Source organism: Schistocerca gregaria, chromosome 2 (assembly GCF_023897955.1).
Source record: "Schistocerca gregaria isolate iqSchGreg1 chromosome 2, iqSchGreg1.2, whole genome shotgun sequence".
Classification (NCBI taxonomy): domain Eukaryota; kingdom Metazoa; phylum Arthropoda; class Insecta; order Orthoptera; family Acrididae; genus Schistocerca; species Schistocerca gregaria.
In genome coordinates, this window is record NC_064921.1 from 140,454,114 (window position 1) to 140,481,260 (window position 27,147).

A 27,147-nucleotide genomic window follows, 5' to 3' on the forward strand; every position below is an offset into this window, starting at 1 on the left:
TTCCTTTCAGATTACGCTGATACAATAGCTCCCTACTTAGCAATCATATACAACCGCTCGCTCACCGATTGATCTGTACCTACAGATGGGAAAATTGCGCAGGTCGCAACAGTGTTTAAGAAGGGTAGTAGGAGTAATCCATCGAACTGCAGACCTATATCATTGACGTCGGTTTGCAGTAGGGTTTTGGAGCATATACTGTATTCAAACATTATGAATCACCTCGAAGGGAACGATCTATTGATACGCAATCAGCATAGTTTCAGAAAACATCGTTCTTGTGCAACGAAGCTAGCTCTTTATTCGCACGAAGTAATGGCAGCTATCGACAAACGATCTCAAGTTCATTCCGTATTTCTAGATTTCCGGAAAGCTTTTGTCACCGTTCCTCACAAGCGACTCCTATCGTCTCAGTTGTGCGACTGGATTCGTGATTTCCTGTCAGGAAGGTCGCAGTTCGTAGTAATAGACGGCAAATCATCGAGTAAAACTGAAGTGATATCAGGTGTTCCCCAGGGAAGCGTCTTGGGACCTCTGCTGTTCCTGATCTATATAAATGATCTGGGTGACAATCTGAGCAGTTCTCTTACATTGTTTGCAGATGATGCTGTAATTTACCGTCTAGTAAGGTCATAGGAAGACCAATATCAGTTGCAAAGCGATTTAGAAAAGATTGCTGTATGGTGTGTCAGGTGGCAGTTGACGCTAAATAACGAAAAGTGTGAGGTGATCCGCATGAGTTCCAAAAGAAAAACGTTGGAATTCGATTACTCGATAAATAGTACAATTCAGAAGGCTGTCAATTCAACTAAGTACCTGGGTGTTAAAATTACGAACAACTTCAGTTGGAAGGACCACATAGATAATATTGTGGGGAAGGCGAGCCAAAGGTTGCGTTTCATTGGCAGGACACTTAGAAGATGCAACAAGTCCACTAAAGAGACAGCTTACACTACACTCGTTCGTCCTCTGTTAGAATACTGCTGCATGGTGTGGGATCCTTACCAGGTGGGATTGACGGAGGACATCGAAACGGTGCAAAAAAGGGCAGCTCGTTTTGTATTATCACGTAATACGGGAGAGAGTGTGGCAGACATGATACGCGAGTTGGGATGGAAGTCATTAAAGCAAAGACGTTTTTCGTCGCGGCGAGATCTATTTACGAAACATTTTGTAGAGCTCAACCTACATAGGTAGGAATGATCATGAAAATAAAATAAGAGAAATCAGAGCTCGAACAGAAAGGTTTAGGTGTTCGTTTTTCCCGCGCGCTGTTCGGGAATGGAATGGTTGAGAGATAGTATGATTGTGGTTCGATGAAGCCTCTGCCAAGCACTTAAATGTGAATTGCAGAGTAATCATGTAGATGTAGATGTAGGGTTCGTACGTTAGAAAGACGACATAGTTCGTAAAATTTTAAATTATTCTACTTTTAGCACAGCTATGAAAATCGATGGAGGGCAGTGCAAAGTAGCTGAGTGTCAGCCTTTTTCCTTTAACATACTCCTAGGCTCTCGGTGGAATACGTTATTACATATGTTATTTGCCAACAGGGTCGGGCCAGGACACGCTGTCCTCGAAGCTGCAGCACTTCCTGACCAGCCTGACGAGGAGCCGCGGCTTCTACGCCAACCTGGCCGAGTCGCTGTGCTCCGACGAGAGCTTCGCCGAGACCCGCGACACGGCCGACTGCTGGAACGGCCAGCGCGTCGGAGAGTGAGTACCGCACCGCAATGCACACAGCGCGCGCCAGGTCATCGCAGCACGGCTGCTCTACGTCAACACACTGCTGCCCTTTGCGACCACAGAAAGCTACCAAAAGCGGTCGTGCTGCGTTTCCTGCAGGCGCGCAAAATTTACGAGCGCTCCGATGCGGAATCAGCGGCGACGAGCCAAAATGGTCTTCCGGACCGATACTCGAACGCAGGATCTCTTGCTTGGTAGGGAGTCGCGTGAACCACTGCGCCGTCTGGAAAATGCGTGGAATATCTCGGTCCGATTCCCGTCTGACCCAGACTCTCACCTATCGCAACCTATCCGCAGTCCTCTTCTATATCCTCCATGCTCGCACCGAATTTTGTGGATTAATTACCAAGCGAGGCGAATCAATTACAGGTATATGTGATGTCTGTTCTTTCGGGCATGTCCGAATTAATGGTAGAACTTCCGACCGATGTTTACAGAGACTTGTCTACAACGCTGAAAAATACTGCTACGTCTCTGTGTCATTTCCAAGTTTACTGCACCAATCACGAAAAGATACTTGGTCTGTGTGGGGTGTCTATTTTGCATGCGCCTATGACGCCAAAGTCAGATCTCAGAGAAGGAAAGGGCCCCATATAGTCATGCAGATTAATTAAAGGAATAATAATGTTGCACAACGGAAAAATCTTACTTAATGAAAACTACAGGACGTAACCCAGTCAAACATGACAATATGGATACCACACCACGCACACGGACATATTAATGAGAGTAGGGACCATCTAACCTGTAACAGACACAAGAGAGCACTACAACAATCAGATTTACTGTCGTAAAGTTGGACACTTGAGGTACCCACTTATTTGAACAACTGAACATTGACTACTTGGACAGTGGGGCTGTAATGGTGAACAGTAAGCCTGGCACACGTGGGTGGACACGTTGAATGCAAAGTTACGCAGGTAACACACGAATACGACCTGTTACTGTAAGCACGCTTAGTGAATTACAGAAAGGACACGGCAAAATAGGATCGAACACCAGTGAGATCGCCAAAGCGCGTACTGAAGGCAAAGTAGCTGGCTGCGAGGTATTAAAATGAAATAACTGCCTCCTGAAGGAAATGAACTAATATCGCGTCTCTACGGAATTGCCTCCCAACGCTGTGCGGAAGGCAGCGCATTAGCGGCCTGCTAATCTTTTTCTGCACCCAGTATTCGAGTGGAAACATCGTTCTGCACTACCGCAAGGCTCGCCCCATCAGTCGCCCAGCAGCCTCTGTCATTACTCTTCCGTAGCCTTACGTGAAGTCATCACTCTCCAGAACGATAGCGAGAAGCGTCCTCGTTTAGGACGCTCGGCAACTTGACTGCTTTTTCGCCAGAGCAGGAACTCGCTGGACAATAATGACAAGTATAGCGATGTCAGTACAATAAAATATAAGTAAAGGTGTTAAACAATCTCCCACTCTTGAGGGTTTTTACTGTTTTCAACCAGCAGTGCTCTAAAGAAGGGAGGAGGGCAGAAAATCTCACCCTCTGCCTGGCACAATATTCAAAAGAACCTAGAAGAAGCCTGGAACGTACACGCGGCCGAGATAGTATGTGCTCTATAAAAACACATAGTAAGAACCAGCCACAACGCTGGATTCTGAAAGCCAATGTTATTTTGAGGTGTTGTAACGAAAATTCGGATTCTGAAAGGTTAAATCCCACGTTATTTCGAGGTATCGTAACGAAAATTCATACGGCCTTCTTTAAAGCGACAACTCAATACAGGCCTCTTATCTTGCTAAAAGGATTCTGCGAAGAATACTATGTATTTAAATTGAAGATGGAGAGAAGAAGAAAGGAACGAAAAAGGAAGGGATCATTGCTGTCAACGGAATCAGCAGCGACGAGTGAAAATGTCTACCGGACAGGGATTCGGACCCGAGATCCGATGTAGCTGACACAAGTAACCCCCTCCGTTTCTCTTCATTTCTTCTTCTTTCCGCCTTCAATTTTCATATAATGCATAACAACTGCGGATTCCGCGTGGTGTCTGTTCTTCCGGACACCGCGCATTCACATAAGAAAAATACTGTGTCTTTTCGACGGAAGGCGACCGTCCCAAATCCTGACAGGAGAACGTGGAATGAAGAAACTGAATGCTTATTCGTGTACCTGTGGCTGCGACTTTGCCACGTATTTAGTGGCCAACTCCTCTTAACAAGATTCTTATCCATCCCTCGTCATGCCTTAGATTTCGAGCTGTGCAGTCCTTCCGCCGTACTAAAAAAGAGAATTGAGCAGAAATCAATGAAATCGACAGGACATCTTGTCTGCACCGTCAGTAACCATTTCACCAAGAGAAATGAGAAAAAAAGATTCTAAAATATGTCGCGGGGGACAGTTTCAGAGAAGACTGCCACGTAACTCCCACTACAAAAATGTATAACGCATTTTTTTTTAAATTCCGTCGTATTTGCTTTGTATAAAGCTGCAGCCCGGCATGAGAAGCACGTTTGACAGTGATTACACAGCAAAAGTATAGTCTGGTAGCATTTACTAAAATAAATTACAACATTCTATTAAAACAATAATACTTACCTTAATACAATGGTACCCAAAATTAAAGCAACAAACGGAAATCTTGATTTATTTTGCCACATAACAATATAAAAGAGTGATGTAAAGTAGAAACAATGTAAAGAATACAAAACATAAACAACTGCAACACACACGACAATAGACAAAAATGTTCTGCGTTTTTTCCAACTTAAGTGGTTTACACACACATTCCGACAACTGGTTAATGTGCTCAGTACGCGGTGTGATCACATCTGGCTCCAACATATGCCTGACAAGGGCGGAACATGTTGTGAATGATGTCATCAGTCTTATGTTGAGGCAATACTGCCCATTTTTCCTGCAGAGGTGCTCGCGAGTCTTGAAGAGTAATTGGTGGATGCTGACGCGACGCAGCCTGTCTCCCTAATGCGTCCCAGACACTCTCTATGGGGTTAAAATATGGAGAGCGAGCAGGCCATGCCATGCGTGCAGCATCTTCCACTTTCAAGAAAACATAAAACATCTGATCTCTATGATGTCGAGCATTATCGTCCATCAATGAGAAGTCTGGATCCACGGCACCTCACAATAGCCGCAAGTGAGGTCCCAAGATTCGTCACGGTACCTGACGGCAATAAAACCATGCCGATTGACTCGTACACTTTCATGAACCGGTAACGAATGGTCAACATAATCCATGTCCCCATCATTAGAGATCCTCCTCATTGCAAGTCTCTTCCACAATGTTTCGGTGCCGAAATCGTTTCCCCGTTCCCTCCAGATGCGAATCTGTCGAGAATCTCTCTCCAGATCAGATCGGGTCTCATCTGTGAAAAGTAAACTGGCCGACTCTTCGATTGTCCAAGTGGCATGTTGACGATTCCACTCTAGACGCTCCCTTCTGTGAAGACGCGTCAGAGGTAGACATACAGCATGTCTCTGACAGTAAAGCCCATTCTGCTGACTCCTTCTCTACATATTTTGCATCGATACAACACGTTCAGTCGATGCTGAGAGGTCAGATGCCAATTGCCATGCAGTACTAAGGTGGTACCGTCGTACCCTTACAGTCAAATAAATGTACTCTCTTTCTGAGGTCACACGTGGTCGGTTCTGCCCTGGCCTTCGGGATGCAGTTTCGGCCTCTATAAACTGTCGCCAGATCCGAGAAACAACAGGACGATTCACATTAAGCCGTAGGGCTACATCAGTTTGCTACTATCCTCCTTCCATTTTCCCAATGGCCCTCTTCCTCAGAGACTCTGGTAGGTCTCTTCTTGTTCCGTACTGTGTCGCTTGTGACTGTGAACACAGCGATTGTGATTGGCAAACGCTATCCCGTTTGTTACGTGCCCTGACGTCGCCATCGTCGTAGTTGTCTGTTGACCGGAATGCCATTTTTAGTGCAGAGCACGACCGTACGGACATCTATTGACAGTTTGTATGATTATATCACGAATGAGACACAGGACGGGGAAAAAGCGTTGTGTTGCTTTAATTTTGGACATGAGTGTATGTTGATTGAAACAAGAGCCAATAGCATCAACTATATATTGAAATTACGAGCCCACGTGTCTTTTTGACAAAAACTTTTTATCGATTCCTTGAAAACAAAAGAAGATTGATATTTTATAACGAAACGCGTTCTGTGTATTTCAGCGCATAATTGGGGTTGCGTCAGGTTCCTCATTCAGTATTACACTACTGGCCATTAAAATTGCTACACCACAGACGCGAAATTTAACCGACAGGAAGAAGATGCTATGATATGCAAATAATCAGCTTTTCAGAGCATTCACACAAGGTTGGTGCCGGTGGCGACACCTACAACGTGCTGACATGAGGAAAGTTTCCAACCGATTACTCATACACAAACAGCAGTTGACCGGCGTTGCCTGGTGAAACGTTGTTGTGATGCCTCGTGTAAGGAGGAGAAATGCGTATAATCCCGTTTCCGACTTTGATGAAGGTCGGATTGTAACCTATCGCGATTGCGGTTTATCGTATCGCGACATTTCTGCTCGCGTTGTTCGAGATCCTATGACTGTTAGCAGAATATGGAATCGGTGGTTCAGGAGGGTAATACGGAACGCCGTGCTGGATCCCAACAGCCTCGTATCAGTAGCAGTCGAGATGACAGGCATCTTATCCGCATGGCTGTAACGGATCGTGCAGCCACGTCTCGATCCCTGAGTCAACAGATGGGGACGTTTGCAAAACAACATCCATCTGCACGAACAGTTCGACGAAGTTTGCAGCAACATGGACTATCAGCTCGGAGACCATGGCTGCAGTTACCCTCGACGCTGCATCACAAACAGGAGCGCCTGCGATGGTGTACTCAACAACGAACCTGTGTGCACGAATGGCAAAACGTCATTTTTTTCGGATGAATCCAGGTTCTGTTTACAGCATCATGTTGGTCGCATCCGTGTTTGGTGACATCGCGGTGAACGCGTACTGTAATCGTGTATTCATCATCGCCATACTGGCGTATCACCCGGCGTGATGGTATGGGGTGCCATTGGTTACACCTCTTGGTCACCTCTCCTTCGCATTGACGGCACTTTGAATAGTGGACGTTACATTTCAGACGTGTTACGACCCTTCATACGATCCCTGTGAAACCGTAGATTTCAGCAGGATAATGCACGACCGCATGTTGCAGGTCCTGTACGAGCCTTTCTGGATACAGAAAACGTTCGACTGCTGCCCTGGCTTCACATTCTCCAGATCTCTCCCCAACTGAAAACGTCTGGTCAATGGTGGCCGAGCAACTGGCTCGTCACAGTACGCCAGTCACTACTCTTGATGAACTGTGGTATCGTGTTGAAGCTGCATTGGCAGCTGTACCTGTACATGCCATCCAAGCTCTGTTTGACTCAATGCCCAGGTGTATTAAGGCCGTTATTACGGCCAGAGGTGGTTGTTCTGGGTACTGATTTCTCAGGATCTATGCACCTAAATTGCGTGAAAATGTAATCACATGTCAGTTGTTGTATAATATATTTGTCCAATGAATACCCGTTTATCATCTGATTTTCTTCTTGGTGTAGCATTTTTAATGGCCAGTACTGTAGAATATTGATTGTTCGATGAAGAAGTATATCTCCACTAGTCTGTGTTGAATTGACAACGACAGGGATTCAACTACTCCTGTTGTGAATGGGCTTCCAAGGCAGTATCACTTAAAGCACGAGAGCGCGCTCACTTCAGGGCTGCGGCGGCAGGCAGTCTGGCGTGGAGATGACGGACTGTGCGCGGTATTCCCGAGTCGCTATTTCTACTGCCGCTCTGTCTGTCTGTCGGCAGAGTACACTTACAGGCTGTCTTTCGTTTGCCTTGTGTTCCTCGTTGCTCTCCTTCGCTGTACGACTGTGTAGGCCCGTTCACTGGTATTACCGGGCCACTGTGCGACGGCACAAAGAAAGTGAGGATTTTTGCGCTCGTCGTCTCGTGTGCTTATGGAAGACTCATTCGCAACGCAGACGCAGAGGGATTCCTCCCGAGTTAGCCGCGATGGTATTTACGACGCAGCGACGTGGAACGCCTCTCGCTCCCGCACCGACCAAAATAAGCAGGGACAGGCGTTGCTCCGGCGGGGAAGCTTGGCGCAAACGTGTGCGCCAATTCCTCCGCCACATACCGCACTGAGTGGTCTACTGGTCTCCACTCGGAATGTCTTCAAGTTTGCAATTTGGGCTACCAGTAAGTTTCTCTAAATGAATAGCGCCAGTCTTTCTTTTTACGTGTTCTCTGTAGAGAACACACAGATACATCCCAGCAAAGCATCCTACACGGCGACAAAGCCCGTGGTCTGGCTGTCTGAAACTGGAGTGGCAACCAAAACTCCGAAGCCTACTTCTGTTTTCTTTCCACAAGGGAAAGGAATCAATACTGTATAGATTGGTCATCGCTGTATGGTGATATACTAAGTTTGCAGCAACATGGACTATCATCTCGGAGACCATGGCTGCAGTTACCCTCGACGCTGCCTCGGGCACGGATGTGTATGATGTCCTTAGGTTAGTTAGGTTTAAGTAGTTCTAAGTTCTAGTGGACTAATGACCTCAGAAGTTGTTAAGTCCCTTAGTGCTCAGAGTCATTTGAACCAATAGCATAAAATGTGTTTATATCCTTCCGTATTTAGCAACTTCTGAAGCTCAGTATGGGGTCAGGCCACACTCCAATAGCGTAACACCGCCTCCTAAGTACTTCAATGTTCGCACTGCACATGATGGGTGTTAGCGTGCTCCGGGCTTTCTCCAAACAGAAACTGTTCCATCGGATTTCCAAAGGATATGGCGAGATTCACCACTCGTTTGCAGTCATCTACTGTTCTGTGGCGTCGCCTTTACACCACCTCATGCGTCTCTTAACACTGGCGACTAAAATGTATGACTTATGAGGAGCTCATCGACCATTGCATCCCATTCTTTTTAACTCTCTACGCACAGGCATTGTGCTGGCTGGACTGTTGCACTTCATAAATCACTTGTGATTCCGCAGATTTCACTCGGTTTTTTACAGTCACCCCCCACTATGGTCGACAGTGCTAGTCCGTCAGTACATGAGATCAGACTGGACTTGTTTTAGCTGTGAATGTCCCTTCGCGTTTCCACTTCAGAGTCACACCAGCAACAGTCGACTTGCACAGCATCAGAACAGTTGAAAGGTCCCTGACGTACTTGTTACTCAGGTGATATCCAATGACTATTCCAGGTTCGAAATCACTGTCCTCTACTGCCCGACCCTTTTGCTGCTACTGTTCATGCACGCTTCCTTTTATACTGGTGGTTCCGCCTCTCGTGACATCGTGACACAAAGGGGTGTCCGAATACTTTTGTCGAGATAGTGTATAACATTGCAGACCGTGTATACAAAATGATGTGCGCAATCGACCAGATCTACTGAAATGGCGTTGTAACCCATAATTACTGTGGTAACAGATATTTTTTGCGTCCTCGGTCAAACAAATCATATGTCTGAATGACATTGCTGCCATTTTACCGTGTTAACTTCTTTATTTTATATTACAGTCATGGTTTCGGCCTTAAGTCATCATCAGGTATAACACTGAAAAGAAGTTTTGTACAAATATATAGAAACTACGAAGGACCGAACTTTAACATCATTATGCCATTCCAATGTCAGATTAAAAATTATCGAAATAATACTACTTGTATTTTGAGTATAATTAGGTTCAAATGATTCAAATGGCTCTGAGCACTATGGGACTTAACTTCTAAGGTCATCAGTCCCCTAGAACTTAGAACTACTTAAACCTAACTAAACTAAGAACATCACACACATCCATACCCGAGGCAGGATTCTAACCTGCAACCATAGCCGTCGCGCGGTTCCAGACTGTAGCGCCTAGAAACGCTCGGCCACACCGGCCGGCTATAATTAGATCTTATTAAGTCAAGCCATCGTCGAGATGTATTGAACTGGGTGTCCCAGCATGCTGATAAGTACAAAATCACAAAAATGTATGGCAAACAGGTAGCAAACATGTTTTCCACCCATAGAACAATTGAACCATAGAATGAACAACAATACAGCACTTACATGTGCAGTGTACATGGTCTAAAAATACACTATGGAAGTTACTGCTTGACTTGTGGTCAAAGATGAACGGCGTAGGTTGTAAGTTTAAGTTGCATAAAACTGAAATTCATTCATACATTTTTGGAAGAACAGTATTATCCTTGAATACATCTGTAATTACGTCGTTGGAAGAATAGTGCCATCTGTGAATGCAAGATGTAAACAATATGCTTATAGCATCATTATATGACATCACTCTGACAGAGGGTCCTGCGTGATATACTGGTTTAAATGAGAAACACTCACACATCAGAAGAGAGTAGAATAATTATAACAGCGAAAAGACACATCCAAAGGTTGAATCTTATTATAAAGTGGGTCTGTTCAAAATCAAATGGCTCTGAGCATTATGGGACTTAACAGCTGAGGTCATCAGTCCCCTAGAACTTAGAACTACTTAAACCTAACTAAGGACATTGCACACATCCACGTCAGAGGCAGGGTTCTAACCTGCGACCGTAGCGGGTGCGCGGTTCCAGATTGAAGGGCCTAGAACCGCTCGGCCACTCCGGCCGCAAAGTGATCAAAAGTAACCGGACACCCGCAAAAACATACGTTTTTCGTATTAGGTGCATTGTGCTGCTACCTACTGACAGGTACTCCATATCAGCGACCTCAGTAGTCATTAGACATCGTGAGAGAGCAGAATGGGGCTCTCTGCGGAACACTGGGACTTCGAACGTGGTCAGGTGATTGGGTGTCACTTGTGTCATACGTCTGTACGCGAGATTTCCACACTTCTAAACATCCCTAGGTTCACTGTTTCTGATGTGATAGTGGAGTGGAAACTTGAAGGGACACGTACAGCACATAAGGGTACAGGCCGACCTCGTCTGTTGACAGAGACGGCCGACAGTTGCAGAGGGTGGTAATGTGTAATAGGCAGACATCTATCCAGACCATCACACAGGAATTCCCAACTCCATCAGGATCCACTGCAAGTACTGTGACAGTTAGGTGAGAGGGGAGAAAACTTGGATTTCATGGTCGAGTGGCTGCTCATAACTCACACCGACAAATGCCAAACGACCGCCTCGCTTCGTGTAAGGAGCGCATACATTGGGCGATTGAACAGTGGTAAAGCGTTGTGTGGAGTGATCCGATGGCAGGGTGTGGGTATGGCGAATGCCCGGTGAACGTCATCTGCCACCATGCGCAGTGCCAACAGTAAAATTTGGATGCGATGGTGTTACAGTGTGGTCGCGTTTTTCATGAAGGGGCTTCCACCCCTTGTTGTTTTGCGTGACACTATCACAGCGCAGGCCTACATTGACGTTTTAAGCATCTTCGTGCTTCCCACTGCTGAAGAGCATTTCGGGGATGGCGATTGCATCTTTCAACACGATCGAGCACCTGTTCATAATGCACGTCGTATAGCGGATTGGTTACACGACAATAACATCACTGTAATGGACTGGCCTGCACAGAGTCCTGACCTGAATCCTATAGAACACATTTGGGGTTTTTTGGACCGCCGACTTCGTGCCAGGTCTCACCGACCGACATCGATAACTCTCGTCTGTGCAACACTCCGTGAAGAATGGGCTGACATTTCCCAAGAAACTTTCCAGCACCTGAACGTATGCCTGCGAGAGTGGAAGTAGTCATCAGGGCTAAGGGTGGGCCACCACCACATTGAAATCCAACATTACCGATGGAGGGCGCCACGAACTTGTAAGTCATTTTCAGCCAGGTGTCCGGCTACTTTAGATCAATAGTGTACTGTGGTACACAAAATTACGAAAGTTTGCCATTAATACATTATATGTTGTAGAAGAGGTATAATGCATAAAATATGAAATATTAAATGCACGACTCGTATAATGATGTGATGTTTTTATATATGTGAAAGGGGTTTGTGGCGGGGGCGGGTGGAGAGTGAGGGGGGACCTATAAATCTTTGAGTAGTCATGAAATATGCAGCGTAGACTTACAACCTACGCTACTCATTTTTGACCACCAGCCAACCAGCAAGTTCCATAGTATATTTTCAAACCGTGTTTACTTCGCATGTAACGACTGTCTTGATGTTCATTCTGTGGCTCAGTCGATCTACGGTTGAAAAACATGCTTGCTACCTTTCTGCTACATATTTTTGTGATTTTCCACTTAGCTGGATGCTGGAACAGCCAGTTCAATAGATTTTGGCGCTGACTTCGCTTAACAAAATCTAATTGTAGCCAACATGTAAGTATTATTATTTCGATAATTTTTAATCTGACACTGGAATGCATACTGAAGTTAAATTGTGGTTCTTCTTATTTTCTAAGCATTTGTACAAAACTTTTTTAGTGTAGTATTTGATAATGACTTAAGACCAAAATCTTGGTAGTAACAGAAAACGAAGAAGTTCGTGCAGTCAAGTGGTTGAAATATCATTCAAACTTTATCACAAGATTGAGGCCCAAAAATATGAAAATGTTATAAACAAATGAAAGTTGAACGAAAGCTTGTGTGGCGTATTTGTCCACATTGCTTTACAGCAACTAAGTTAAACCTGTGTGAAAGCAGTCTTGTGGTTGTGGTTATGAACGAGCCATGTCGTATTACCTCTGAAGGACTACGAGATTCTTCCCGACGACAAAAATATTCGACCCTTCGCTGCTCGATTTAACGACACGTATGAAGGGTTGGCCATGTTATTCGTTCATCAATCATTGGTTGGGAGGTGGAGAGTCGAAGTTCTTGAGAAACCAGCGCGGAGACACGCGTAAAACAAATAAAAAAAGGAATAAAAAAAAGAATGGTCGGTGGTGGGCTGAAGCGTATCCAGGGTTACCAGCTAACCAATAGAAGCTGGACAGCACGACAGAATAAGAATTAATTAAAGTGTGCTCCTGCCCGGGTCGCCACGCTGGGAATAAAGGCGCGCAGCGTTCGCACACAGTCGGTCCTCCTTTAGTAAAGGTGCCGTGGTTCAGGGAGACAGCAGGGTGCACCGAGCTGGTGTCGGTTTTAATTAAAATTGCTCCTCTCTCTCTCTCTCACACACACACACTGTCTCTCTCGCTTTCTTTTTTATTATCTTCTTTCGGAGAAGGAACTGGTCGCAGTAAATTTGAAGAGCCTGTTTGCAGGATGTTTGCTTGCTGCCAGAACGACCTCTCAGGCGCTGAGTGACGCGGTGCTCAGTTAAGAGTTGCCGTTTCTGTGCAACAAACCGACCGCGCCATACTGCGGGCAGGTCCCTGCTGCATTACTCAAGGGAAACAGCTGCCTCTCGTCACCCAATGTTGCGCTGCAGTAATTTAAAAACTTTTCGCTCTCGTAGAGTTAACTGCACAGTTCCGGGACAGAAAACACGTTTTTTTTTTCTTATACAAGTCCAAGAAAGGCTAGAAATTTTCTATGTATACATGCTGAACGTAGCCAGCGAAGTGAATAGCGTAAGCAAAGCAATAGGTATCCGTTTGGCTTAGGTTGTAATGAGAATTGGAATAATTCACCGTGGAAAAAATAAACGATTTTTTAAAATATTTCAGCCTCTTTTGCTCTCTCTTTTTCCATTCATCTGTATTTCCTCAAGTCAAATTTACATGTTATGCCTCTCAGACCCAAACGACTTCATCACCACGTGAAGGCCTTTTCTTGCACGATATCCACTGAATCATGAATGAAGAACAACACGCAGATTTACTAGATTTAACAAAGGTACGAGGGTACAGAATAAGTTCTCAGATACGTGAGTGGCTCGAAGGCTTCTAACAACCCTACCACAACAAAGGTCAAAAATTAATTATGATTGCAGTGTTGCTCACGCTGCTAAATATTGCATTTTCGGGCAACAACAAAGTTTTATTATGTGGCAGGTTTCATAAGAGAACAGTTAATAAAGTCATTTCCTGAAATAATGGATAAACTAGGCACTCATCTTTTCGTGTTTCCCACGCTGGTCTCGTTGTGAACTCATGGCTCAATCGTTGAAAATCTAGTAAGTGATGATTCCAAGCTCGGATGCAAAGAGGCCTAGGTGTTATTCTGCGATATTCAAAAGTTTTATTGGTGTGTTTCATAAACCATCCTTGAAGATTAAACTTTTGCAAGTTGGGACAATGATGATGTAAAAAAGTAATCAGCACTCCAAATTTAAGTTACACTTCCTTTTTATTACTTTTGTTGCAATATCACGTAACTCGATCCAAAACATCACTTCACAATATAAAACATACTTGAAAATATCTTCCTCGATGTTAAAGTTCACATTTCATAAACTAACTACCATTTTTCGTCTTTTTAACATGACGACCAAAACTTGACACTCTAATAATCGCTCACGCGCCCAAAAATCAGAGTTACAAGCACGTCAAAGATCATAGTGACAAAAGAAAGAATACACACAAGAATAATATCATTGCAATATATACATATCGATGTATAGAGGTACCTCTACATTAATGAAATAAAATCTGAATGTTGTCACAGAAATACGTTAACTATTTTACAGAAAAACAGTATAATATTGCTGGTATCGAGAGGTTGAGGTGAGGTGCCATAATGGTTACGTAATTCAAGTACCATTACAGGCTTCACAAGTAACAGAAATTTTGAAAGACAATTCCATTTTCTACCCTAGCTGTCATGAAGCCACTGTTATTTATAAAACTATAAGCTAATTTCAGCCATTTGCGATTTCCAAGTGCACTCTCCTGTGCTCGTAAATATACAATGTTAGCCTTAGTTGTGGTATACAAATGCACGTTTCTCATTTTATTATTATTATTTTTTGTTTTTGTTTTATGGCCTTCATTGGCCCACTCTGTCCGCCTGCTTGGCTGAGTGGTAACACGCTTGCCTACCATGTAGAGGGCCCGGAATCGATTCACAATCGGGTTTGAGATTTCCTCCACTGATGGACTGGATGTTGTGTCGTCTTCATCATCATTTCATCGTCACCGATGCGCAAGTCGCCCAGCGCGTGTTACCTGAAATAAGACTTGCGAACTGACGGTCGAACTTCCCCAGATGGGGCCTCCGGGCCATCAATATGACAAGATCATTTCATTTTCTTCATTGGATGACTCCAGTAAATTACACAAAGGTTTATACAGCTTGATGTTATTCAGTAATAGAATACAGTTCAATAACAATTCAATAACAATCAGCAGTGCAGTGGCTATACTCGGATTATTAGGTATAACATATTACACACATCAAAAAAAGTTTTGCGTCACCCCGGATCCCAGAACCCGGGAAGATATAAGTTGACTGTGGGTACTATATCACAGACACAGTCCCTTTGACTGTTTAGAGGTGTCAATAAACCCGCGCAAAGGTGTAAACAACCTTGCATGAGCAGCGTCTATTAGACGGAGGGGGTCCGACAGCCGATCAGTTCCAGTCATTCCACCAGGAAGGAGGTACAGGGCTTTTGTTGTCTGTAGTTCAGTCATGCCTAGACGTTCAATACCGCGGTTAGGTCGCGTTCGCATTGTTACTTTGTGCCAGGAAGGGCTCTTAACAAGGGAAGTGTCCAAGCCTCTCGGAGTGAACCACAGCTATGTTGTTCAGACATGGAGGGGTACAGAGAGATAGGAACTGTCGATGACATGCCGTAACGGCTGTACGACAGTGCAACCATATCGGTAGCATATTGGCGAGGCATTCGTCTTCATGGACGACAATTCGCGCCCCCGTCGTGCACATCTTGTGAATGACTTCCTTCAGGATAACGACATCGCTCGACTAGAGTGGCCAGCACGTTCTCCAGACATGAATCCTATCCAGCATGCCTGGGATAGATTGAAGAAGGCTGTTTATGGGCAACATGACCCACTAACCACTCTGAGGGATCTACACCGAATCGCCGTTGAGGAGTGGGACAATCTGGACAAACAGTGCCTTAATGAACTTGTGGACAGTAGGTCAAGACGAATACAGGCATGCATCAATGCAAGTGGACGTGCTATCGGGTATTAGAGGTACCGGTGTGTACAGCAGTCTGGTGGTACGACATGCAATGTGTGGTTTTCATGAACAATAAAAATGGCGGTAATGATGTTAATGTTGATCTCTATTCCAGTTTTCTGTAAAGGCTCCGGAAGTCCTGGAATCGAGGTGATGCAAAACTTTTTTGATGTGTGTATTGCATGAAGGGTGTTTTGCTCTTCCGTCTGCCCAGTACTTCTTCATTCTTTCAGATATTTTCTTTTTTTCTTCGTCTGATTACTTTTCTTCTAGCCATTTTATTGAGCTTCAAGGCCTGGTTTGTGTGTCTTGCGAATTTTGGTTTTCATTGTTTTGTATTTTTAAATCTTCTACTGTAATTTGGAGTACCCTTAGATCTTCCTTAATATAATGCTGCTCTTACTATTACACAACTTTTCTATTGCTCCCTTACCAATTCTGTTTTCTTGGATTCACATCAGGTGTCCAAAGAATGAGATATGCTTCTTCCTGATTGTGCTCATTACTGGTTCTGTTTTCTTGTACACTGTTTTATTTGAAGCTGTTCTCCAAGGCTCATTTACTTGATACTGTTTATTTGTGCATGTCCTAATTATTCTTCTTTCCATCTTTAGTATTTTGTCAATTTCTGCTGTATTAGTAGTTTCGAAGATGGTTTCATTTGCGTAAGTTTCTTGTTTAACTTGATGCCTGGTTCCTTGTGTATTCTTAGCTAGGAGAGCAGTGTCATCAGCCGATCCCAAGCACTTCAGACTAATATCACTTTAACACCTCCAATTTTTATGTTCTTTGGGTTGTCCTTGTACCATTCTCTCATTATGTATTCCAGGGCACAGTTGAATAGTGGTAACAGTCACATTGTCTGAAGCCTGTTTTTATAAGGAATGGTTGAGAAATTTCTCCTCTAAACTTGCGGCATTTATGCGTGCTTGCTGTGTACCTGTTTCTTTGGATCTTCAGAGGAGTTTTCGTAACAGTCGCCTCCTGAAGTGCTGGAGGCACTTACGAATAACCCTGTACGTCCCTACACCAAGCGGCGTGGTGTACTACTCTGGAGCCCTCTACGTGGGTCCCCTGGAGCTCTGTATAAATACGGTTAGCAGTAATCTGCCGTAAGTCGCGTAACGTAAAGGCAGCCGCACGTTCCCTCGCGCCGGGCTGCACCTCAGCGAGGCCGTAGCAGCAGGTGGTGACGGGGCGTGGAAAATTCATTAAAAGCGCGCGGACTTAGGAGGGGGTGAGGGGGGCGCAGTGGGGTGCAGAGGAAGGGTAGGGGCAGGGGTAGAGGGTAAGAGGTAGGAGTGGCAGCAGGTGGCGCCACCTAGAGCCGTGCTGGCCTCATAACGCGGCACCGCTGCTCTGCCTGGTTCAATTAGGCTGGAGCAGCACTCCGAGAACGTCTCGGCTCGTACGTCACCAGATGTGAGTTTCCCAGTCGTGTAATCAATATGGCGCGGGCTGCGTTGACAATGTGGTCGCTCTATTGATTTGACAAATGTGGGAAGCAAATTAAAGTTCGTTGTTATTGTTGTGGTCTTCAGTCCTGAGACTGGTTTGATGCAGCTCTCCATGCTACTCTATCCTGTGCAAGCTTCCTCATCTCCCAGTACCTACTCCAACCTACATCCTTCTGAATCTGCTTAGTGTAATCATCTCTTGGTCTTCCTCTACGATTTTTACTCTACACGCTGCCCTCCAATATTAAATTTGTGATCCCTTGATGACTCAGAACATGTCCTACCAACCGATCCCTTCTTCTAGTCACGTTGTGCCACAAATTCCTCTTCTCCCCAGTTCTAATCAATACCTCCTCACTATTTATGTGACCTACCCATCTAATTTTCAGCATTCGTCTGTAGCACCACATTTCTAAAGCTTCTATTTTATTTTTGTCCAAACCATTTATCTTCCATGTTTTACTTCCATACTTGGCTACACTCGATACAAATACTTTCAGAAACGACTTCCTGACACTTAAATCTATTCTCGATGTTAACAAATTTCTCTTCTTCAGAAATGCTTTTCTTGCCATTGCTAGGCTACATTTTATATCATCTCTGCTTCGACCATCATCAGTTATTTTGCTCCCCAAATGGCAAAACTCCTTTACTACTTTAAGTGTTTCATTTCCTAATCTAATTCCCTCAGCATCACCTGACTTAATTCGACTACATTCCATTATCCTCGTTTCGCTTTTGTTGATGTTCATCTTGTATCCTCCTTTCTAGACACTGTCCATTCCGTTCAACTGCTCTTCCAAGTCCTTTGCTGTCTCTGGCAGAATTACAATCTCATCGGTGCACCTCAAAGTTTTTATTTCTTCTCCGTGGATTATAATACCTACACCAAATTTTTCTTTTGTTTCCTTTACAGCTTGCTCAATATACAGATTGAATAACATCAGGGAGAGGCTACAACCCTGTCTCACTCCCTTACCAACCACTGCTTCCCTTTCATGTCTCTCGACTCTTATAACTGCCATCTGTTTTCTGTACAAACTGTAAATAGCCTTTCGCTCCCTGTATTTTACCCCTTCCACCTTCAGAATTTGAAAGAGAGTATTCCAGTCAACATTGTCAAACGCTTTCTCTAAGTCTACAAATGCTAGAAACGTAGGTTTGCCTTTCCTTAATCTTTCTTCTAAGATAAGTCGTAGGGTCAGTATTGCCTCACGTATTCCAATGTTTCTGCTGAATCCAAACTGATCTTCCCCGAGGTCTGCTTCTACCAGTTTTTCCATTTGTCTGTAAAGAATTCGTGTTAGTATTTTGCAGCTATAACTTATTAAAGCGATAGTTCGGTAATTTTCACATCTGTCAACACCTGCTTTCTGTGGGATTGGAATTATTATATTCTTCTTGAAACTAAAGTTCAAAGAGAAGAAATAACAACTTTACGGCCCTTTTGGTCCGTAATTGACAGGGGACATGAGCTGGTGAAGTAATTATCAAATAAATTCACTGAAGCCGTGTAACTGAGGCGTTCTTTTATTTTGTTTTTACTACCAGTTTCGACATTCCAAAGTGCTATCTTCAGGCCCAATATGCATCTTTCAAAATTAAACCACACTGTTATACATATATTACTAGATAACTTAACTGCAACTCCGAGTTGCAATCAAGTTTTCGAGTGAAGCACTTAGAATACGATTTTGAATTCAATACATCCAGAAATATATGGCACTGTATAACAGTATCGTGTATTTTTGAGAGTTGCATATGGGGCCTGAAGATGGCATACTGGAATGCCGAAACTGGTTCTCAAAATATAATAAAATAACGTACCAATTACAGGACTGTTGGCGAATTTCATCGATAATTAATAACTCTGCCAATGGCACACTAATTTTATCATTATTCGGAAAGCCGGCCGCTGTGGCCGAGCGGTTCTAGGCTCTTAAGTCCGGAGCCGCGAGGCTGCTACGGTCGCAGATTCGCATCCTGCCTCGGGCATGGATATGTGTGATGTCCTTAGGGTCGTTAGGTTTAAGTAGTTCTAAGTGTAGGGGACTGATGACCTCAGATGTTAAGTCCCATAGTACTTAGAGCCATATGAACCACTACTTGGAAAATCAAAAATTGAATTAATGACTACGTGGCCATCAAATGGCATGAAAGGAAATGTATAACGGAAAACAACTCTCGGTGTTCATCTAAATGTATATGGTTGCTCTGCAACTAAGCACTTAAGTGCTTCATTGACGGTGGGTGGAACTAATTTCATATTTCTTCTCGACAGTTCCACTAGTAATTTCTCTTTAAATTTTTTCGGTGGTATAGTGGATATGTGTCAGACAACAAGTTCTTACGGCTTAATTCATCTCTGAAAATGTCTTGTTAATGACAAAATACCAATGTACAGTATTTGTTTAAGTTCACACATAACTGTGGATGTCCCTATAACCGTCTGGGAAGTCAGTTCCCGACGCTGGAATAACGGAATGGCGCTTCACACGCAACAGGACGACGCCTTGTGAGGTACTGATATGAATGCGTGATGTCTGTTCTTTCGGACGTCCGCAGCAGTGATACGTTATATGTAAACTGGAGGTGGAGAGGGGAAGAAAGGAAAGGGAAGGGAACGGACTAGTGACACCTGTATCGCGGCGACGAATGAAAATATGTGCCAGACCGGGATTCGAACCTGAGACCTCCTACTTACTAGGCAGGTGCGTTAATCTACTGTGCCGTCCGGACACAGTGTTCATCGCAACTATCGGACTATCTCAGCACGCCTCTCAGCAGACCTACATTCTCCCCCCAGCACCTCCTATCTGCAGTCCCTGACCATTTCCTCCACGCTCGCTACTCTGAGATTTTCGCCGGAGGTCTGACGTAATTGTGCATCCGCACTGAAAAAGGTGGATTCGTTGCCCATCTAGACGAATTAGTGATATGAATTCGTGGTGTCTGTTCTTTTGGGCATGTCCGGAACATGTTGAAGTTTTTGTTTTGTGGAACAGTATTAATCTCCGTGAAGCATGTATGGACATAAGCTAATACTTAAACATTTCTTTCGACATGTCCTAAAGAACAGACACCACGCATTCATATCAGTGATTCGCCTAAATGGTCAACAAATCCTGCAGTATATCGAGAGGTTGTAACAATGAAAAATTGTACTGAAATGGAGGAGGATCCGCAACGAATTGACGCATGGTGCAGGGAATGGCAATTGAATCTCAATGTAGACAAGTGTAATGTGCTGCTAAAACATAGAAAGAAAGACCCTTTATCTTTTAGCTACAATATAGCAGGTCAACAACTGCAAGCAGTTAATTCCATAAATTACCTGGGAGTAGGCATTAGAAGTGATTTAAAATGGAATGGCCATGTAAAATTAATCGTCGGTAAAGCAGATGCCAGACTGAGAATCATTGGAAGACTCCTAAGGAAAAGCAGTCCGAAAACAAAGAAGTATGTTACAGTCACTTGTTAGTCCACTGTTTGAATACAACTCACCGGTGTAGGATACGTACCAGATAGGGTTGATAAGAGAGATAGAGAAGATCCAACAGAATTTGCAAGTTTCTCAATAATCTACCAATAAACCGATTATGCTCCTGCTTTATCCACAACTTAGACCATGGTGTAAGTCCATTTCACACATTCCGTTTGAATGACTGCAGATGTGGCCCATTTATATTGTAGTTATGGGGTAAGTGCAGCACGTTGAATGTCTGAACCCTTATAGCACGTTGTTAGTCGTAACACCACTTTGAAATTTCATGGCTGTTTGTGCTGTATTTTTCTAGGCAGTGCTTCATCAAAGACAAGTGTGCAAGTTCTGCAGAATTAAACGTTACTGGAAAATAACGTGATTATAAATTTCGGTGATCGTCTTCGCAGTCCTGTTACTTGTTCAAATAGCAGCAGATGACGAACACTGAAAGGCGCTTCGGACGTCATCGTCTAGAAGGACCCGTGAGCGACCAAAAAAAAGAGTCTCCGAGCAGGAGCCGCCATCAGGGATTGTGCAGTGCTCTCAAAGACACCGGGCGACTCGTGAAGCTTTCTATAGAACTCGACAGCAAGACAGCGACAGCTGGACCGTAAAGTGACATTTATGAAGGGCATCGGCTCTCCGCTTTCAGAACCGAAAACGCCATCCGCCTCCGGATGACAGAAGAACGGGCGCTGGTAACGAGGGAACGGAGAGAGAGCGGAAGGCGAAGTGGTCGCCGCCGGTTTCCGATGCTGAACGATGCCAGCCGGGACCCTACAGTCAGTACGAAAGATGTAGCGGATTTTATTTAGTTTCAAACAGGAAAGACGTCATGGGCATAACTGCTTTCGTGCATAAACAATATTCCTCAGGCTAATATACTTGGAATCATTGCGAGCTATTAATGGAGGAACGACGACTTAAATCTAGCTGTGTAGAACTATAATTCACTCACGAGGGACGTCGTTTATAAAAATTTATAAAAATCTCGTAGACTACGCACTATAAGCCACACATTGTGCAGAGGGTTACTGATCTGTGGATAGCGAAGGCATATGCTGTAACTACAAATGATGAAACCAGAGTTGTCAGAAATAAATTGTTCTGTGCGAGAAAACATTTTTGCGTAATACCTAGTAATCTTCTTCTTAGTATTATTCGTCGTCGTCCTTGCATCGTCCTCTACAGGGTCGGCAGTGTTACATGGATTGTGACATTGGTGATGAACACTCTTTCCGAAGCCGCCACTGGTTTGGAATGAAATCTGTAGCCTGTTGGTCTGCGTCCAGCTTAAATCTCCCATTCAACTGTGATAACGTTTCCTAAATTTTGCAAACAGAGTTGTCAGAAATGAATTGTTCTGTGCGAGAAAACTTTTTTGCATAATACCTAGTAATCTTCTTCTTAGTATTATTCGTGCAAGGTACTGACGGAAGTAAAGCTGAGAGGACGGGGCGGGAGTCGTGCTTGGGTAGCTCATTTGGTAGAGCACTTGTCCGCGAAAGGCAAAGGTCCCGAGTTCCAGTCTCGGTTCGGCACACAGTTTTAATCTGCCAGGAAGTTTCACGTTTCCTAAATGTTTGCGTAGAGTGTATTTCGGATGTCACATGGGTACCAGCCCAGTATTCATCTTGGTGGATGTGGGAAACCGCCTAAAAGCCACATCCAAGCTATCTGGGAGACCAGCCCTCATCGTTAATCAGCAAGACTCGCATCCCTGAATTCCAGAAGCTACACATTAAGGCTCTCGAGTATCTGTGTGGGTCACTATGCAGTAACATTGTACCTGGGCGTATTTAAAGATGATAAAGACATTCTGCACATATCTCTCTGCAATGGTTACACCTTCCTGCCAAACCAACACGCCTGTACTAGTCACATATGTTATTTTTGCCGTGTGGCCGTGTGTGTGTGTGTGTGTGTGTGTGTGTGTGTGTGTGTGTGTGTGTGTGTGTGTGTGAGTGTGTGTGTGTGTGTGTGTGTGTGTGTGTGTGTGTGCGTGTGTGTTTTATACATTTAAAGCGCAGTGTGTCTGTGATCTCCTACAAAACTCCTGGATCAATTTCAACCACATCAGACACATAAACAGCAGACCTTACGAGTATAGCACTTTGAGGTTTATAATATCTTTGCTCCAATAGGAATGGAGATATGAGCCAAGCATTTTTTTCCACCCACTGGTGTATGGGCTGCCCTGTACAACAGGTATTTTGCGTGGGAACAGCCAAATCAAGCTTTTTTTCAGGTAAGCCTACTTGTTAGGAGCACAAGATGTAGGCTGCCCTGCATGACAGGCATGTTCAACTGGGATAGTATTGGCTGGCTTGTGGAGCTGCTTTAGAAGGTGTCCTGTATGTTAGGGGCAAAATTGTCAGCCCCTGATGTGTGGTTGCCCTGCATGACAGGCATGTTTTTGGAGTAGCTGGTTGGTGAATTGGTTGATTTCAGGGAGGGGACCAAACAGTGAGGCCATCAGTCCCATCAGATTGGGGAAGGATAGGGAAGGAAGTCAGCTGTGCTCTTCCGAAGGAACCATCCTGGCATTTGCCTGAAGCGATTTAGGGAAATCACAGAAAACCTAAATCAGGATGGTCAGACATGGGCTTGAAGCGTTGTACTCCTGAATGCGAGTCCAGTGTGCTAATCCCTGTGCCACCTTGCTCGGTTTTGAAGTTGTGTTACACTGCTTTATTGAAGAATATAGCAGGGCTACATGTGCAGAAGAGCAAGGGAGATAGACATGGGAGGGTAACGTGGACAAACAGACGGTGGACAAGGTGAACAGAGAGGGGGCAGGAAGTGTGGAATGCATAGGCTAGAGTAGGAGTAAGGAAAAGTCTAATATACTGGGTGATCAAAAAGTCAGTATAAATTTGAAAACAGAATAAATCACGGAATAATGTAGATAGAGAGGTACAAATTGACACACATGCTTGGAATGACATGTGGTTTTATTAGAACAAAAAAAATACAGTAGTTCAAAAAATGTCCGACAGATGACGCTTAATCTGATCAAAATAGCAATAATTAGCATAACAAAGTAAGACAAAGCAAAGACGATATTATTTACAGGAAATGCTCTATATGTCCACCATCAGTCCTCAGCAACAGCTGTGGTCGAGGAATAATGTTGTGAACAACACTGTAAAGCATGTCCGGAGTTATGGTGAGACACTGGCGTCGCATTTTGCTTTTCAGCATCCCTAGAGATGGAGATCGATAACGATACACTTGCGACGTCAAGTAACCCCAAAGCCAATAATCGCACGGACTGAGGTCTGGGGACCTGGTATGCCAAGCATGACGAAAGTGGCGGCTGAGAACACGATCATCACCAAACGACGCGCACAAGAGATCTTTCACGCGTCTAGCAATACTTTTTTTTCCTAAGAAAACCCCATGTCATTCCAAGCATGTGTGTCAATTTTTACCTCTCTATCTAGATTATTCCGTGGTTTATTAAGTTTTCGAATTTATACTGACTTTTTGGTCACCCTTTGTATTGAAAATATATCTCCTATGTCTGTACGAACGTTTAATAGAGTATCAATAATAATTTCATGTAAATCGATAAAAAACTTTTCGAAATTTTTGGTAACAACGCTAAACAGTTTCTTGTGTTTAGGCTTATATTGCAACATGGATATGAGTGCCGACTTGCCCCAACCTGGCGTCTCATGGGCAGCACTAAGTATCTACACCTGGACGACTCCTCTGACATACTGGCAATTTTATTTATGGGCCGCTGTGTAGAGTGAAGATTAAAGAGATCAGCTTTAGGCAATTTAATGACATCATCTTCATAAAACTTAAACGATTTAAGCAGTATATGCAAGGAAAGTTCTCAGGAGGAATTTATATTGTGTGTTCCATATTTAATCGACGTTCGGAGTGACATGTTATGATAATGACAGAAGCTACTGATCATAGGGCTACTGCACCACTCAATCCGCCCTGAATCAGTATTCGCATTAGTGAAATCCTTATTAGAGCCCCTACAATAGACTCTGATATCAGCCCAAAGCAAGAATGGGGTCTCAGTTTATACATGCAGAGGAGATTATATGCCCCCATAGCGCTGAAAGCGTTTTTGGCATCAACTTTCTCGTCCTATGAACCAGAAGCTCATTTGTGGTTCCGTTACGTGCCTTCCTTACTGTGTGAGGATGTGAGGATCACTTCATCCTGTTACTGCAATCTCCCTGCGACTCTCTGACACGCCACCACCATCAGCATAATCACAACCTTCATCATCATCAACAATTTGTCATTCACCATTCTCTAGACATTTCCGTGTTTCACGGTCGTTTGTTATGCGCATCCATCCTGCTTCTGAATGTTTTCTAATGTTATCTAGCCATTTTCCATTATGTCTTCTTCTTCCTCATCTATTACAGTTCACCAGTGTTGTAACGTTCTTTAAATATATAATTCTGTTTGTTACAAGTGTAACGTTCTATAAAAGTAACTTTGTGTTAGCCTGATTTACTGTGTCATGTGTTGTTGGGTAAATGGTGTGCTTAATCAGATTTGTTGTAATCCAAAGAAAAATTAAACAACTTAACTTGAAAAACCAGTATGTAATGCCTATAATGAAATCAATCCCTCTGAAATTTACTCAGTTTCGTGATCACCGAGTTCTATGGTCCTGTGCAATGGACTGATAAAATTCCCTATGAAAATAAAGACTGAAATATATTTTCCTTGGCTCTTGGGTTGCAACGGATGCCATCTTCGTATTCTGTTCTCTCCACAGTAGGCATACAAAATATTCAATCTTGGCTCAGCGAAATGCAATGCCGGCCGTAAAATAGCTTCATACAAAGAATGTCACACGACATGGTGGAGGATATGCTAAAACCGAATTCTTCATTTCGAAAATTTTATTCAAAATAAAGTTTGCCCTTCACAAAATCTAATGTGAAACATTTTATATTAACTTCAAAATCAGTGAACATCTCAACTGTTCTACAATTCTCACTTACTGACGTAGTTAACAGTACTTGGATTGTTACATGACAAAAAGTCTCACATCGATTGACAAAATAAATTCCAAAATTTAACTTCCTTGTACCAGGTTTACAAAATACACAGAATATTACAAATTGGATATACCTAATCAACCTATACATTAAAACTGTTGGAAGATACTTGGTTCCTACATTTAACTGACTACTGTTAGAATTAGCAAAATTCACATTGCGTTCCTGCATACTTACAACGAAATACACAAAATTTCATTACCTTAAGAAACTCTGTTATGCTGCATCCATAGGCCAACAGCTAAATTCTCACAGCTAGCCATTAGCTTTAAGTCTTACTTCCTACCTTAAACAGAGTGCACCGCAACTGCCACTGCGCTCTGCGCGCCCCTACTTACAATCGATTCTGCCACTCAGGCAACTTCTTTGGTTCAGTGGTGTCATAGATATGATCTCTTCGACATGCGATAACCATTTCATGTCATTTTTCATGAAATATATAACAAAATCGGGCTCCACGTATAAGTGGACCCCTCCCAATATATTTCCTGGATCCATATAGATCAATTCCACGCGTATCTGTCCTGCTCACCTCGATTTTTTTTTTTTTTTCGTCCGCAGTTCGTGGTCTCGCGGTCGCGTTCTCGCTTTCCGCGCAGTGGGTCCCGGGTTCGATTCCCGGGGGTCAGTGATTTTCATCTGCCTCGGGATGACTAGGTGTTTGTGTTGTCCTCATCATTTCATCATTATTCATGAAAGTGGAGAGTTTGGACTGAGAAAAGGTTGGGACTTTATGTGGGTGCTGATAGCCGCGCAGTTGAGCTCCCCACAAACCAAACACCATCATCATAGATTTTTTCATTACGGCCATGATCACTTCTACCCCAGTATATTCCACATCTATTTGTTTTCCTGTCTCTCTTCCCATTTCCCAGCATCCATCTCTCTGTTGTTCTGCGTTTGAATGGTTTCCTTCCACATCACTCTGCTGTTAGAAACTGTAATACCCACCGATTGTAGACCGTCCTTTCGAAATACATTAGAAGCAATTTTTGGAAACCCCTATGTAGTTCGCCAAAAATGTTCCGGATAGCTTCAAGTCTTCTGTTTGTATGATCTACTATCCAGTCCGTCGCTGTTTTCAAGTACCGTAAACACATATAGTTGCCAGCTGATACTATAGTTTCGTTGTCTGTTTGCGAAGTTTTCTTGAGATGTGTTCAGTGTACATCGTTTTGTCGTCATAAGGCTTAATATCAGTACAGAGAATGGACAAGGTTCCTGTCATGGCCTGTTGTTAGACTTCACCCTATCATTCGTCTGGAATGATCTGAAGACAAGATGTTAAATTCAGATCATTTACGCATCTTTAACACTTTCATTTCGTTCACTTTCCTATGCAAGCAAACAACATTGGGAAGCTTTGTCCCACGATATTATTTTCTATCTTT

At 43.7% G+C, this 27,147-nt stretch overlaps 1 protein-coding gene across 1 annotated transcript in view; it reads left to right on the top strand.

The window, feature by feature from the left end:
* Positions 1–27,147, top strand: part of LOC126336521 (glypican-5-like) — a 1,532,390-nt gene that overhangs the window by 1,395,376 nt on the left and 109,867 nt on the right. The window contains exon 6 of the mRNA XM_050000310.1: positions 1,554–1,716. Within this exon, the coding sequence (XP_049856267.1) occupies positions 1,554–1,716 (163 nt within the window). The remainder of the gene's footprint in view (positions 1–1,553; positions 1,717–27,147) is intronic.